Here is a 15,179-nt window from a genome sequence, read left to right as displayed (position 1 = left end):
AAAAAACTATGTGCATTCTACTGCTACTAAATCTGCTAGGTTACTAATGGAACTACAGCTGCTACTACTAATGCTATTGCTGCTATATTACTAATATTACTTTTGCAACTACTATAACTGATATTACTGCTACCTCTACAACTACTATGGCTGTTACCACGACAACTTGTGACTGTGACTGCAAAAGCTTGCAACAGCAACAGTTTACGACTGCGACTATTTGCAACTGCAACTGTTTGCAGCTAAGACTGCTTGTGATCACGACTGTGACTAGGGGCGTTATTAGCAAAACTTCTTGGTGGGGCTTGGTGGGGATGCTACTGACTTTCTGGTCAATTTTACCGACTGCTTTGTTTTTTTTTCACCAACAATTAACATAACTTCTATTTTGGATACAAAACTTGAGAGTACAGTTTAGCCCCAAAGAATCGTATGACCTGAAGATAAATAACTCTTTAGTTCAATTTATCACACGAGGCATGTGTATTACTATTTGGTAATCTAGTGAAGAAAAGAGTAATACATGAGGAAAAAAGGGATGTTATGATTACATAAAAACAGAACTCAAAAATGGAAATTGATAATTTCAATTACAATATACGAACTAAACACAGAAGGAAGAAATGCAACTAAAAAGCTTTAGTCAAAAAGTCAAACGGCTTGGTTCAGCAGTCTCAAAGTACATAATGACGAGTAAACGAGACGGTGGCCGTCCATTGTTGTCGTGTCATAAACAGTTTCTATTTGCTAAAATGTTTTCTTCACCCTAGCCAAAGTTGTAAGTCTAGAGCTAACCTAACCAAAGAGTCGAAAATATTGATTTTACTGGATACATTTTCGCCCAAATAGGGCCTCAAAGATGGTGTGCTTTAGTGGTTTTAGCTTTCGAACTCCGTCCTAGCTTATAGCTCTAATATGAATTCCGTGGGATCTAGTTCTTTTCCCGCAAATATCTTCGTGCCTTTGGAAAGGTTTTCATAGTTGTCGTTCATTTTGTCCAGTATACTTCGGTACTCTAGCTCCAGAAAAGAGGAGTTATCATGGATTAAATCATCCAAGCCGTTCACTAGGGCTGTTAGGACACCGCAGAGTTTCTTAGCTTTGAAAAATCTACATCCAGCGGGACGAATCAAGAGTTAGAAATTGTTTATTAATCATGAAAAAGTTGATGACTAGGATGTTTTTTCAGTTGTAACTTGCATTTGGCTATTGGACCAACTTTTTTCCACTGCTGGTTTTAATGCCCGGATTTCGCTCTCTATCTGATGAGTATCGGGGGAGACTATATATGAGATTTTGCGTGTCTCCCTATGTTTTGTTTTTGCAATCAGAAGATCAAGCTTCTCAGTCGCAAGTTTTCTGCATGAACCTTCACATTGGAAATGACTTGACCAATGAAAATAAGCAACAGAACAAAATCAAAGCATATGGTGATCGAGAACTGAGCTTTTGTCTTTTATTATCTTGTCCTCGTTTTCTTCTAATAGCTCTGAGAGAACTTGAACAATGGTTTTTAAAGCTGATCCGCGACGCTGTCAAATTTTCTGACCTAGATGTCTGCCTCATCATTGATAAATCTATAAGCTTTGTTGCCGATTCAGCACTCTCAATTCAAATCCTCCCCCCCCCCCAAAATAATCTCTTAAATTATTTTTAAAATGAGGCACATGTTCTGCCGCCCTATGTTCAATGTTAGCTCATTACATACAGATGAACCCTCATGTTTTGTTAAAGATGAAGACTTGGTACCACTGCTACTACCCATGGTCGCGAGTGCTTGCTACTGTGACTGCAACCACTTGGGACTGCAGCTTCGATTTATTGCGACTGTGATTACTTATGTGAAGTAATAGGCTTAATGGGCTGTTATGGGTAGGAAAATAGGGAGGCTGAGCAGTAATCAAAATCCTTTAAGTACAATTTTTATTCATTTTAGGTTTGACTCAAGCGTTGGATTCAATTTATATTAGTTTTGAGATTTGTTTGTTCACATGTATCAGTACTTGTTGTCTTTATGATTGGTAGAATAATTCAACTTAGTTTATGTTCGTTTTGCATTTCATTTATTCTTTTATAGTTATTTCTGGTCGTTTTAAATTTGAGCTGTTACTATACTTTTTCTACTCGTCTTAAGTTTAATTTGGCTCTTTACTTCTCATTGAAAAATTTATTTTTGGAATTTTTTTTTTAATTAATGACAGTAAAAGGCGACAATAAAATGAAAATATTAAAAAGAAATTATCTAGTATATGAGAAGGAGGACCTTCTCCGCCTCACTTCACTTTTTGTACAAAATTGAAACTGTTTTTCATCACAGCACTTATATATTTTTATTTTTGCTAGACGGTAACTATTCAGATCAAATGTTTCCCATAAGTATCAGTAAATAACAAAGACCTATTGGGAATTACCATGTGACTGTTTACGTTGCACTTTAATGTGCTTTCAGTAAAGAATTAGGCAAATTTTAATGTAAAGAACGGGGGGATGGAGATGGAGTGGTAGATCCCCTGAAATACAGGCTATTTGAATAAAATAATTCTGCTCGTGTCAGCTTTAATATTTCTCTTTATTTTCATTTGAAAAAGTTTGTTTCTTTCAAATTTTATGTCAAGATGTAGTGACCAAGCGAAATGACCATTACGGAGTAGTTTTACTTTAATTGAATATTATTGAAGCTAACCATAAATTCCATAACTTATGTTTTTTCTAAATATTCGTATGTTAATTTTGCATTTTATAGGTCTTTTTAATATTCAGAAATCATTTCGATACAGGGTCTAACATTCTTTATTGGACTATAAATGAATTTGACTATGAATGAATGAAACCTAGAGTCAGATGTTGCATATACTTATTATTGTATCCTTATACATATCCATATTAGTCAGATGTTGCATATGAAAGAAAATAATATAAAACCACAACAACTAAAGCCACCGAAAAAATGTTTCAAATTGGCACGTTCTAGTGGCCCCAATTAACAGGGAGCATGCGTTAATGGCCTCTAGGTTCTGACAAATACCTTGTATTAGCTGTTTCATTAAGCAAGATGGAAAAAAATACCCCCCTAGATTTTGAAAAATACAATTTTCATGTAAGCTCGTTCAGAAAAAATGGACAATAACAAAATACCCTCTCCTTCTAGATGTTGAAAAATACCTTGTTTTAATTCTTTGTAAGAAAAAAAAAAAATCCTCACCGCCTCCCCTATATTTTCATGAATTGCCACCCCTTACCCGTTAAAAAATTTTTAGCTTTGTTTTTTTTTCAAAGATTAAAATATTAATTGACTTTCCATTACAAATACCTTCCTAAATTTGGATCAAACAATTCGTGGTAGCAAACTGTAGGTATAGAGTGACTCGGCTCAATAGTAAACTGAATCTCTAAAGAACGGAATTTTGATTTCAATAGATACATCAGAAGAATTAACTTATTATGCTAATTCCAAATATGCATTATTTATTAAGATTAGCATTACCCATCAAAAGCTACGAGCCTGAAAATATTTGCCTGATTTTTGAAAAAGAGGAAACATCCCCCAAAATACAACGAATCTTGTTGAAAATCACGCCTATCAGATTTACCGTATCAAAGAGTCCTACTGTAGAGGTTCCAAGCTCCTATATACAGAAATGTGAAATTTTGCATTCTTTGCCAGGCGAAAGATCACGGATGCGGTTTTTTTTTTGTTTTTTTTTTTCAGGGCTGATCGTGTCGAACTTATAATCCTGTATGGTTGGGAAAGAATGCATTCAAACGAAAATTAATAGCTCTAGTGCCCTTTTTATGTGGCCAGAAAGACTAAGGGGCAACTAGCCCCCTTCCACGCCCTTTTTTCCCCAAAGTCATCCGATCAAAAATTTTGGGATAGCTAGCTTATTCAGCACAATTGCAAGACCGATAACTATGTCTTTAGGGGTTACATGACCACCCAGAGCCCGTGAGAAAAGGCCTGTAAGCTATGAAATTTTTCATTTTTTGTGTATAGTATGGGGAACATGCATAAGTTTTTCGGTGGAGGGGGTATTTTGTGCTTGGATGGGTTCCATTTAGATAATTTTTCATCAGAAGAGAAGTTTCTGGGTATGAACTATCATGGGGAAATTTTATACTCTGGGAATATGACAGAATTCCTATACGAAATTCTTTTTATTTGTCTTCCTTTCTCTTTGCCAGCTCAAGTTTGCACGTGGAGATGTTCTGGGGAAATCGTCCAGGAGAAACGGGCGGGTTTAGATTTCTGTGAAAATATTTCCACGGAAGGGGGTTTTCCTAAGAGATTGGAAAAACAATTAGAAATTATATTATTTTTCAAACAAGGTATGGCAAGTAGAAATTTTACGGATTAATCGTCCACAAGACATTTTACGGAGAGGATGAGAGGAATTTTTAGCGAGGACGGAACTGTCCGGTGAAGATTTTACGGGCGGGGCACTAATTTTACTCGGAAGGAACTTTCTAAAGAGTTTTTTCCAGTGAGTGGAGGGAATTTTTCATGGAGGATGAATCGGCATTATTTGAAAAGCGATCAATAAATAAATAAATAAAAAACAAGTTTTTTCAACTGTAGGTAAGGAGAAACGTTGAAACTCAGAACGAACATAAATTATTCGTATGTCAAAGGGTTGCCCATCTCCACGATGCCTTGCTTCTCACCCTAAAGCTTGACTGTTTGTCCCGATTTTCAAAGAACGCCTCTTGAAACACTTGAGCCTTTTAATAAAAATAGGAAGCTTTTGCAAAAGTGTTAAAAGCTTTAGCGTGAAGAGCAAGGTGTTGAAGAGGGGGAGGGGAAACTTCTCATATACGGAATTATTTCTTCTCATTTTGGCTTTTAGTGTTGCTCCTTACTTTCAGTTAAAAAAAAACTTTTTTTTATTTAATCTTCATTAAGCATCATCACCGGGCAATAATAATAATTTCTTGGTGAACTTCTACCTCAACAAAGTTATATTAAACAAAACTTTAAATTTGTATTTCTATTGCATATTGATGATAACTTCTTGGATTTCAAACATTGAATCCCCTTAATTCCTTTCATCTGTGTTAAACGGTGTCAATAAAAAATTGGGTGAGGTGCAAAGTTTATTTTCCAAAATCTAGTGGAGGGGTAATTTAATCATTTTTCCAATTTTTTCAATGAAGATTTTCAATGAAGGTTTCTGTCTTACATCGGATATTTATGTTTGATTGTCCGATCAGTTATTATTTTGAATTTAGAATTTGGAACTTAGATCACCAATATAAGCTAAATCCTCAAATATATCTTATTTCCCCGAAAATGGAGGACTTGACACAAATCTGTTCCAAAGAATCACATATTTGAGGTAATCTATTTTTGCGAAATTTTGATTTATAACCAGCAGACTTAAATTTAGCAGTCTCAATCAAAAATTTTTGATCTTCTATTTGCCTACGTTATAGGAGACTCAAAATACACAGAAGAATTTTATTTCAGTACAATTTAGTATATCCTCTTTTCTGAGGAAGTGTTAGGGCTTGTCTCCTACCCCACTTTAATAAAAACGAAATTTTGCACTATCTCGAAAAAAAAACTCCTGATCAATGTGATGAATTCACAAAAATGTGAATTGAAATTTTTTTTTATCAATTCTACCACTTCTCTTAATCGACGCATGTGTTTTCTTTAATCATTTTCTTACCCTAACTAAGAACGTCTCTATTTCACTTGGCCTCAGTTAAACTATTTGAAAGCACAATTTTTTGCAATCCAACCTCCCTCATCCGAAAACATGACCTTGTATCTCAACTCTTATTTTAGAACACTTTGTGGTGACGAATTGTAGTAAGGAGCGACCCGGCTCAATAGTAACTCTAAAAAAAGGAACTTTGATACCAATAGTTACATCAAAAGAATCGTATTTTAATGCTGATTTTAAATATATAAGTTTCATAAAGTTTTGTCTTACCCATCAAAAGTTACGGGCCTAAGAAAATTTGCCTTATTTTAGAAAACAGGGGGAAACACCACCTAAAATCTTAACGAAAATCACACCGTCGCATTCAGCGTATCAGAGAACCGCACTGTAGAAGTTTCAAGTTCCTATCACAAAAATGTGGATATTCGTATTTTTTACCAGAAGACCGATCACGGGTGCGTCTTTTTTTTTTCAAGGGTGATCGTGTCGACCCAATGGTCCTAGAATGTCGCAAGATGACTCATTCCAACGGGAAATAAAAGTTCTAGAGCCCTTTTTAAGTGACCAAAAAAATTGGTGGGCAGCTAAGCCCCCTCCCACGCTAATTTTTCCCTAATGTCACCAGATCAAAATTTCTTTGATAGCCATTTTGTTCACCATACTCGAAAAACCTAACAACTATGTTTTTCGAGGCGACTTACTCCTCCACAGTCCCCGTGGGAGGGGCTACAAGTTACAAACTTTGACCAGTGTTTACATATAGTAATGGTTATTGGGAAGCATGCATACATTTTCAGGGAGAGTTTTTGGTTTTGAGGAGGGGATGAGAAGCTGAGGGGGGGGGTGCGTGGGAGGATCCTTCCATGGAGGAATTTGCCATGGGAGAAGATAATTTCAATGAAGAGAGCGCAGGATTTTCTAGCATTATTAAAAAAAACAATGAAAAAGTAAATATGAAAATTTTTTTCGACTGAAAGTAAGGAGCAGCATTAAAACTTAAAACGAACTGAAATAATTACGCATATGAGGGGTTAACCTCCTCGTAATACCTCGCTCTTCACGCTAAAGTATTAATTTCATTTCTAAAGTATTAATTTCATTTTGTAATTTCAACTATTTATTCTAAGGCCTTTGTGATTCAGGGGTCATTCTTAAGGAATTGGGACAAAATTTAAGCTTTAGTGTAAAGAGCGAGGTATTGACGAGGGGGTGAGCCCTCTCATTTACTTCATAAAAACATACGAACTGTTTGAGTAGAGTTAAGAGAAAGAGTCAAACTTTAGCGTAAAGAGCGGGGCGTTGAGGAGAAAAGCCCCTTACATATACAGAGTAATTTCTGTTCGTTACGCAAGTTAATTCGTAAGTTACGTACATGTTTTACTAACTAGAACGTTCGTAAAAAAATTAAAAGTTCAAGTCGCCTTTTTAAGTAATCAAAAAATTGGAGGGAAACGAGGCCTCCTCCCCCACTCCTTTTCTTCTCAAACTCTTCCGATTAAAATTATGAGAAAGCCATTTAGCCAAAAAAAAATTAATTTGCAAATTTCGTTTTAATTATTTATATGCGGAGAGCCAAAATCAAACACATGCATTAGTTCAAAAACGTCATAAATTAAATAAAAAAGACAAGTTTTTCTTAACTGAAAGTAAGGACCGACGGCGACATTAAAACTTAAAACGAACAGGAATTACTCCGTATATGTAAGGAAATTTTCCTCCTCAATGCCCCGCTCTTTACGCTAAAGTTTTTTACTGTTTTAAAAAGTAGAGTTAAGAGAAAGAGTCAAACTTTAGCGTAAAGAGCGGGGCGTTGAGGAGAAAAGCCCCTTACATATACGGAGTAATTTCTGTTCGTTTTAAGTTTTAATGTCGCTCCTTACTTTCAGTTAAAAAAAACTTTTCTTTTTTATTTGATTTTATTATAGACCTAGATAATGAGATCGAACAATATTTTTTTGAACTACAACTAAAATTATCTACAAAACATGTAATTTTGTTAAATAGGAAACAAATTTACTTCTGGATTATCAAACTTAGTGTATTCATTATTTGAGTTTTTGTAATTACAAAAACTGGTGATTTATGAAGGAGTAAGTACGTTTGATCTCTACAAAGAAGCATTAATTTACTACCTGAATACAAATTGTCTTGGAGGTTAGTCTCAAGAACAGAGAAACTAACCACAAGGGAGAAATTTATCAACCAAAGAGAAAATGAGAGATTCATTTTTTACAAAATCTTGGTAAAAAGTAGGCTTTAAACTCATAGTTTCACCGCTGTGATTTATTTTGGTAATCTTTTGGTAATATTTGGTAATATTTGGTAATATTTGGTAATTGCAATGTTACTTAAAAGAATGTTACAGAATTAAGCCAGTAAAAACACCAGAATTAATGAATGAATGAATGACACTATTTAAAGCCATTTTTCAGGCCGTATACATACATATATAACAACAAACAAACTAAATTATGTAACAATCGACTTTCGAATAACAAAACCCTTCCGGACAAAATTTGCCACTGCTACTATATTTATTTTCGACGTCGACTTCAAAGTTCCAAGAAGGGGCTCACGACCACCCACCCCAAGAAAGCTCCCTTTTAGCTCATTTAGCCCCTGACACCTGAAAAGAAAATGGTCTAGCCCATCAAGATCACCGCAAATTGGGCAAGTATACCGCATTTCCGGGTGACACCTGTTAATCTCAGTCTGATTGGTTGCCCAGTTTCAAATTTTGAGCCAATGAAAGAACAAAAAGTTTTTCGAGTCATAAAATTTTTACAAGCAGTCTCTTTTTTTTCTGCGCTTTCATCACGTATACTGTTGAATAATTTGGAAAAACTGTCTAAAAGGAAGTGCTTTAATCTCTGACTTCACATATATTTGATATTTGATTTTGGATTTTTCTACAGCCAAAAGTGATGAAAACCTATCAGATGAGAACCTGTTTTCAAGGCATGTTTTAGGGGGATGTCTAACTAACCAAAAGGCACTATATCAATACTACTTCTAGTGCTATTTCTGCTATTGCTATTACTGTTAAGTCTAAGCGTATTAAGGTAAAACTTCCGGGTAGTGTTGAGGGGGAAGTTGAGCTAGATGAAAATAAACTATGTTCATACAGGTTGTTAAAAGGGCGTATCACCAATGTCTCAGAGATGGCTTAATGTATTAATTGTAAATGATCAGGACATATTTAGAGGGATGTTTAATTAACCATAAGGCACTATTTGTATGCTACTACTACTATTGTAACTACTATTACTGTTACTTCGGCTACTACTACTACTATTGCTACTATTACTACTATAGCTACAACTACTACTACTACTACTACTTTTGTGTCAAACTGTTTTATTTTATCAACCTATCTTTTTGTCAATTTGTTTTTTTTTAAATTTAATTTCATTTGTAATTTATTAATTTGTTAATTTTTGATTAATTTGTTAATTTGTAATTTAATTCTTACAGTTTATAGGATTAATGGTAATTATATCATTTTAATATCTTAGGACTATAACAGTCAAACTCATTTTGTTGATATTAATAATACTAATTATGAAAATATTATTAATTTTTACTAATTAATATTAATAATAAAATTAATAACAAAGAATAATATAATAGAATATAGTAATACAATACAATGTTTTGCTACAAGTAATGCAACAGTAGAACTATCACAAAAGTAAAATAGTTCAAAATAGGGATGAAACCTTTTTATTTACAGTGAATAGATATAAAATCATTTAACTGGATATTTCAAACACATGATGATGATGATGATGATGATCAGCAGTAGTTTTACTGCTGATGATGAACACTGTATATGTGTTCGAAATATCCAGTTAAATAATTTTATATCTATTCACTGTCAATAAAAAGGTTTCATCCCTATTTTGAACTGTTTTACTTTCGTCATGGAAAGGCAGTGTGGTCTTCGAAGTTATCTAGAACTATCACTAAGTAATAACACTACTTATATTACCATCAATATTACTAAATATTAGTAACTTTTGTCATTGGCAATAATATTTGTATAATTTTAATGTTTCGGAACTGTAAGAGTCAAACATTTTCCGTTAGTCTCAGTACAACTAGCCTAATTAATACTGCAATTAACTACAATAACAAAATGTTACAGCATAGTCACGTCTAATAAAATAGCCTAAAACAATAAATAATATTAATAGTTTTAATATTAAAAGTACTAATACTTTTAATATTTCAGGATCATGACAGTCAAACATTTTCTACTCTTTATGGAAGAATATATGAAAGAAGATTACGAACATGGCATGAATGTAATACAAGTCAGGACCACGTAAATATCTATGATGGTTACAACACCAACTTCCCACTATTGTTAAGGTTCTGTGGCTCTGGCCCGATGCCAGATATCGTCTCATCTGGGTCAGATTTACTAGTTGAGCTAAAGACATCTATGTATGAGACACTGACATCTAATTTCACTTCAATGCTGAACTTGCTAGAGGGTTTTGAATTAAATGTTGATATTGTGCTCAAAAACTCACCCCTTGCAATAGAAGGAAGGTGTGAGTTCCTTATAACAAGAGAAGAAGGAGAAAGTGGGACTGTTACAAGTCCAACCCGTACAATCCCTCCAAACACTGTTTGTCAATATACCTTCCAGGGAAATGAAGGGGACATTGTTTGGATATACTTTATTAAGTATCATCTGGGTCTTCCTAGAGAATATTTACGGCCAGAGAATGATACATGCCGTTTTGCTTTAAGAATATGGAATGGAAAAACTTCACTACTTTCATTATTTACTAGTGGATCTATATTAGGGAGCTATTGTAAAGACAGGCCTCCTCCTACTTGTGAACGGTTTCTTGCTAAAAATAGCTCCAGCCCTATACGTCCATGCCCACTTGAAAATATATTTGTATCAAGCTCAAATATTCTTACAGTGACACAAAATATACCAGAGGTCATATCTAGAAGCAATTTAGACTTTTCAATAAGATATCACTTTGTTAACACTAGGCAAGCCGGAGAGAGGTATTCAACCTCTAAGGCATGTAGTCGAGTGTTTTATAGTACAGTTCGAGGAGAAGTTATCAGACACGGTAACTTTTCCTCACCCAAGAACCGATTCTTTTATGGAGGTGGTGGTACCCGAAATTTAAGTTGTACATATCGTTTTCAGGGCAGGCCAAATGAAAAAATCAATATTACAGTGAAAAAACTAAAAATCGGAGGCCGAAATTGCAAAAATTATTTGGAGAGGCAGATACAAACAAAGTTTTGTCGATTTAATGAGTCTCTGGCCCAGATCACCATTTATGAATATCCCTGGCATAATGTTCCATTAGAAAAAGATTGCATATGTGACACCTCAGAACTACCATTTACTTACTTATCTCAAGCAAACCAAGTTGTGCTCAAATTTACAGTAGAAAATATGAAATATAATGAGAGTCACAAAGACTTCTATTTTTATGCCAGTTACGAATTTATCCCAACTGAAAAACTATGTGAATCTCGTTCAGCCATATCAGGTGTAGGAGGACCTTTAACCCTGAGCTGTAAGCATGATTCAAAGTCAGGCTGCAATAGACAACGATGGCTACTAAGTCCTAGGTCAGATAAGTTTGTGTACTTTTCTGTAAACGGTTATAGTTTAAATAATGATGTTACTTGTCCATATGATAAACTAGCAGTGTATAGTGGAAGCAGTGGTAAGTTGCAATCTACCATTTGTCCGGATGAATATGCCAGAAATCAGAGAATGGAGGTATACTCAGAATTTTGGAATTCCACTACGTATGCTGAAGTAACTAATGCTTTAGTTCTTGGTAAGAATTTATTTCGATTTCTATTTTGAAATAAAAAAAATCTTCTTTGGAGCAAAAAGTATTGGCAACTTATAGGAGGGGAAACTGGCGCTTGTGTCGACAAAAAAAGTTACCAATACCATCTGGCGTCTGACGAAACTTGGCAAATTTTCAAGCTTGATAATTGTTGAGATCAGACACTTATAACTACTCTAATGCTTCCAGTTACAGTAATTAAATTAAGCATTCTTATGACCACACTAAAAAAAAAATCCAAGTGTCGCCAAATAGTAGATGGCGTTCGTAGCTCCAGTTCCTGCTGTCAAAACTTACCCATAATCTTTGCTTGGAAACGTATATGAATTGAGACTTTTCTAAAATACTTGTATTTTCTTATTTTTATCAGGGGTATCAATAACCCAAAGTGTAAAGAAGGGTCGCAAGGATTTTTTTAGTTTTTTTTTTAATGAAGATACAAAAAACAGTACTTTTCAAATCCTAAGGCTGAGGTCCATTATATATTTTTTTTTTTTTTTATATATTCAGATATGCCTGAATAATCAATCAAATATAAACATAACCAATGCTACTATTGACTATTAGATGAATTCTAAAACGAACAGAAATTCCGATGAATAATCAAGGCCAAAATTGGACTCATTGTGACCAAGTGGATATGTTGAGCCCCCATCTTCAAAAAATAAATATCGAATTTTTGCATGGGCAGCAGTGATGTCTCCATTTTTCCTTTTTTTTTCTTTTTTTTTGCTTCTAAAAACCTTTTTCCCATGGTATTAGAATGTATTCTAATTGCACGGGTGTGTATAGTGAAACAAATTTTAAGCGAATTTGAGATGGCAATAATAACCACCCTATTCTCTCCCCCGCATCAAGTTTTAAAATTCACTTACCACCCCCCCCCCCTCCCCGTTGATACAAATTCTCCGAAAGTTTTAGCTTGATTCTCCTAGCCGTCCTCGAGATACTGCTAAAACGCTGTTTGGTAACCTGATAACATATGCTATTTCTTTTTTTTTACCTTGCTACGTAACTTTAAGTTCTGAGTACCATGGGTGCTTATAGGACATAAAAGTTATCGAAACATTTTTAAGGTTTTATTCATGATGGAAATTTCCATTGCAAGAATTTTCGTATCTTTGTACGTTTTATTTTCTGTTGATACTAAATTTTTGACGTTTTCTTTCATAAGGGATATATTTATTGAAAAAAAACTGTTACTTAGTCTTTGCTATTGGTATTGGCTGTTCTTGTTCATATGCTTTCATTTATATTTATACCCTTTATTATTTCTTATATATAAAAACTATACGTGAACAACAAACAATTTGCTTAATTTACGATTTTTGCCCCGAGGTTATATCAATATAATTAATTATTAGCCTCTTTTTACCTTAGTTTGCCCCAACAGATTTCATTACATTAGATTCCCTTTTGACTTGAGACTCATGCCAGGTATTTTCCAACATCAAACAAATTAAATTTCAACGAAACAAGTCATGAAACAAGACAGAATTAGAATGGTTCTGTTATATGAAGTTTCAAATAAGAAAGACTCGAAAGTTTTGATTCATGATATTTTTGTACAAATACAATATTTTCAACTCTTTCTTTCTATTTTAGGTTTTGTTGTCTTTTTTTATCTTCATCGTATTCTCTGAAATTTGTCATTGTTTTGTTATATACAGTATAGATTTTAGTCATTGGAAACCATTCGAGTGCAAACTGTTTCCGAATTCATACCAGGTTTCTTGAAAACCTTCTGTTACCAGTTTTTTTTTGTTGGTTGGCAAATTTCCTTTGACGCTATTTTATTACCTTGTCTTGAGGTTTCTGAAAACCCTGAAAATTAGCTGAAGAAAAACGAAATGGAATTCTTCTGTGTATGATTTTGAACTAATAAAATAGATCTCTTATTGGAAAAAATAAGGGATAGAAAGCAGTGATAAAAAAAAAGCTTATAAGATTTCTAATTGATTTTTTCCTTTTCCCAAAAACAATAGACTATGTAACGTTTTTAATATGCTTTATATTCTGTATTACATACGACCAAGTAAGAGTTAATATTTCAAAATATATATACTATTTTCGAATAATTTGTTTTGTCCTTCAAGTATTAAGAGTAAAATGATTATTTAGTATTTCAGCAGTTTATATTCTATTTAATGTATTACCCATTTAATGAATTGTAATAATCATAAAAATTCTAAATCGCAGAAAAGGCTATACTAATAGCAATTTACGGTAAATTCAGTTAAGATTAAATGATCTAAATATTAATGATAAAATTTCCTTTCGTTGGATTGATTTTATGGTCCTTGCTTTAACATCAAAAGCAGCGCAATAGCGCTGCCTAAGTAAAGAGCGATGTCAGCACAATGAAATTTTTTTTTTAACCAGGGCACTTCATATCGAAGGAGTTGTCATCAGTGTTGCCAACAGCGGTACAATTGTACCATTTTTTACATTTCACATCTAAAGGTACTTTCTGGTACAATCACAAATTTCCTGGTACATTTTACAAAATGTGGTAAAATAAGATTTGACTGGACTTCAGAACGAAGCGAGCGGAGGGAATTGCAGTTTTCTTTCTCTCTTCTAGAGTTTTAAGTTTTATTTTACACATTAATTTAAGTGCCTGTTGTAGGCCTCTTGTTGTCATAATATAGCGTGAAGCAGCACAGCCATCTGTACGGTAAGTACAAAATAGGTGGAAGGCGTAAAAGAAAAGGAATTTATCTCAAAAGAAACAAGACATTGATGGTTTATCGCGATGTGTTTATCTAACCAATGGAAGCCACTGAGCCTAGATAATTGAGGAGCAAGGATGCATACAACAAAACAAAATACATGGACTTTCTTGCCAAGAGGCACTGGAGCAAATTATCCCCATATGAAGGAGCAATGGGCTTAGTGATACACGAATCCTCAAAGCTCAAATTGTGGGAGCCATGGACCGGCTAGAAAAATTTGTTGGAATGAGAATCTCAACAGTAAATATCTTTTTTTTAATCATATTTTACCATTCCCTTGAAACATGACATGGTGCCCCAACATTATAAATTCGAGTGTAATATTGTGGTGCCTCGATATTGTTGGGTTGCAATATTTCAAACTGAGAGTTTGTGCATGACTGGATAGGTTAAAAAATCGATTGGAAAGCACAAAGCCTTGACATAAGCATTTTTTTAATCCAAGTAGTTCCTATGACTAAAGATTTTGTTTGTTTACAATTAAGGAATTTCCTTCTAACACTTATGAAGCCCGACTTTGTTATGTATGTTCGAGGTTGGATCCTATCCTGTAAGTTCAATCAGTCTTCACATAACTTTTCGGTGGATATTTTGTGGAAGGGGCCATACCGTATACTTAACATAGCAGTAGGACTAGTACCTAGGCTAGACAAATCATGATTTTTGCGGGGAAACTCAGGGTCAAAACCAGGAGTCAGTTCTAGTTCATCTGAGGTACTCATTTGCCCTCTCAAAGTCTCAAATATGATTTGTAGTCCACTTGGGTTGAAGTAAGATTTAGCTAATTTATTTTTTCTGCCTGTGAACTTGTTAGGTGCAGTAAGAAAACCTTGATCTTTTTATGTTCACTAAGCTGAAGAGTTATGTTATTTTTGTATTGGGTGTTATTATAAAAGAATCTTAACCTCTCTTTGTTATTGCGGAATCCACTGTTA

At 34.0% G+C, this 15,179-nt stretch overlaps 1 protein-coding gene across 6 annotated transcripts in view; it reads left to right on the top strand.

Moving 5' to 3' along the window:
- LOC136040202 (uncharacterized) overlaps positions 1-15,179 on the top strand; it is a 249,792-nt gene that overhangs the window by 208,629 nt on the left and 25,984 nt on the right. For all 6 annotated transcript variants that reach the window (XM_065724357.1, XM_065724356.1, XM_065724358.1 and 3 more), the window contains one exon: positions 9,901-11,494. In XM_065724357.1, the coding sequence (XP_065580429.1) occupies positions 9,901-11,494 (1,594 nt within the window). The remainder of the gene's footprint in view (positions 1-9,900; positions 11,495-15,179) is intronic.

This window comes from Artemia franciscana, chromosome 20 (genome assembly GCF_032884065.1).
Source record: "Artemia franciscana chromosome 20, ASM3288406v1, whole genome shotgun sequence".
Taxonomy (NCBI): Eukaryota; Metazoa; Arthropoda; class Branchiopoda; order Anostraca; family Artemiidae; genus Artemia; species Artemia franciscana.
This window is presented reverse-complemented; position numbering and strand designations above follow the sequence as displayed.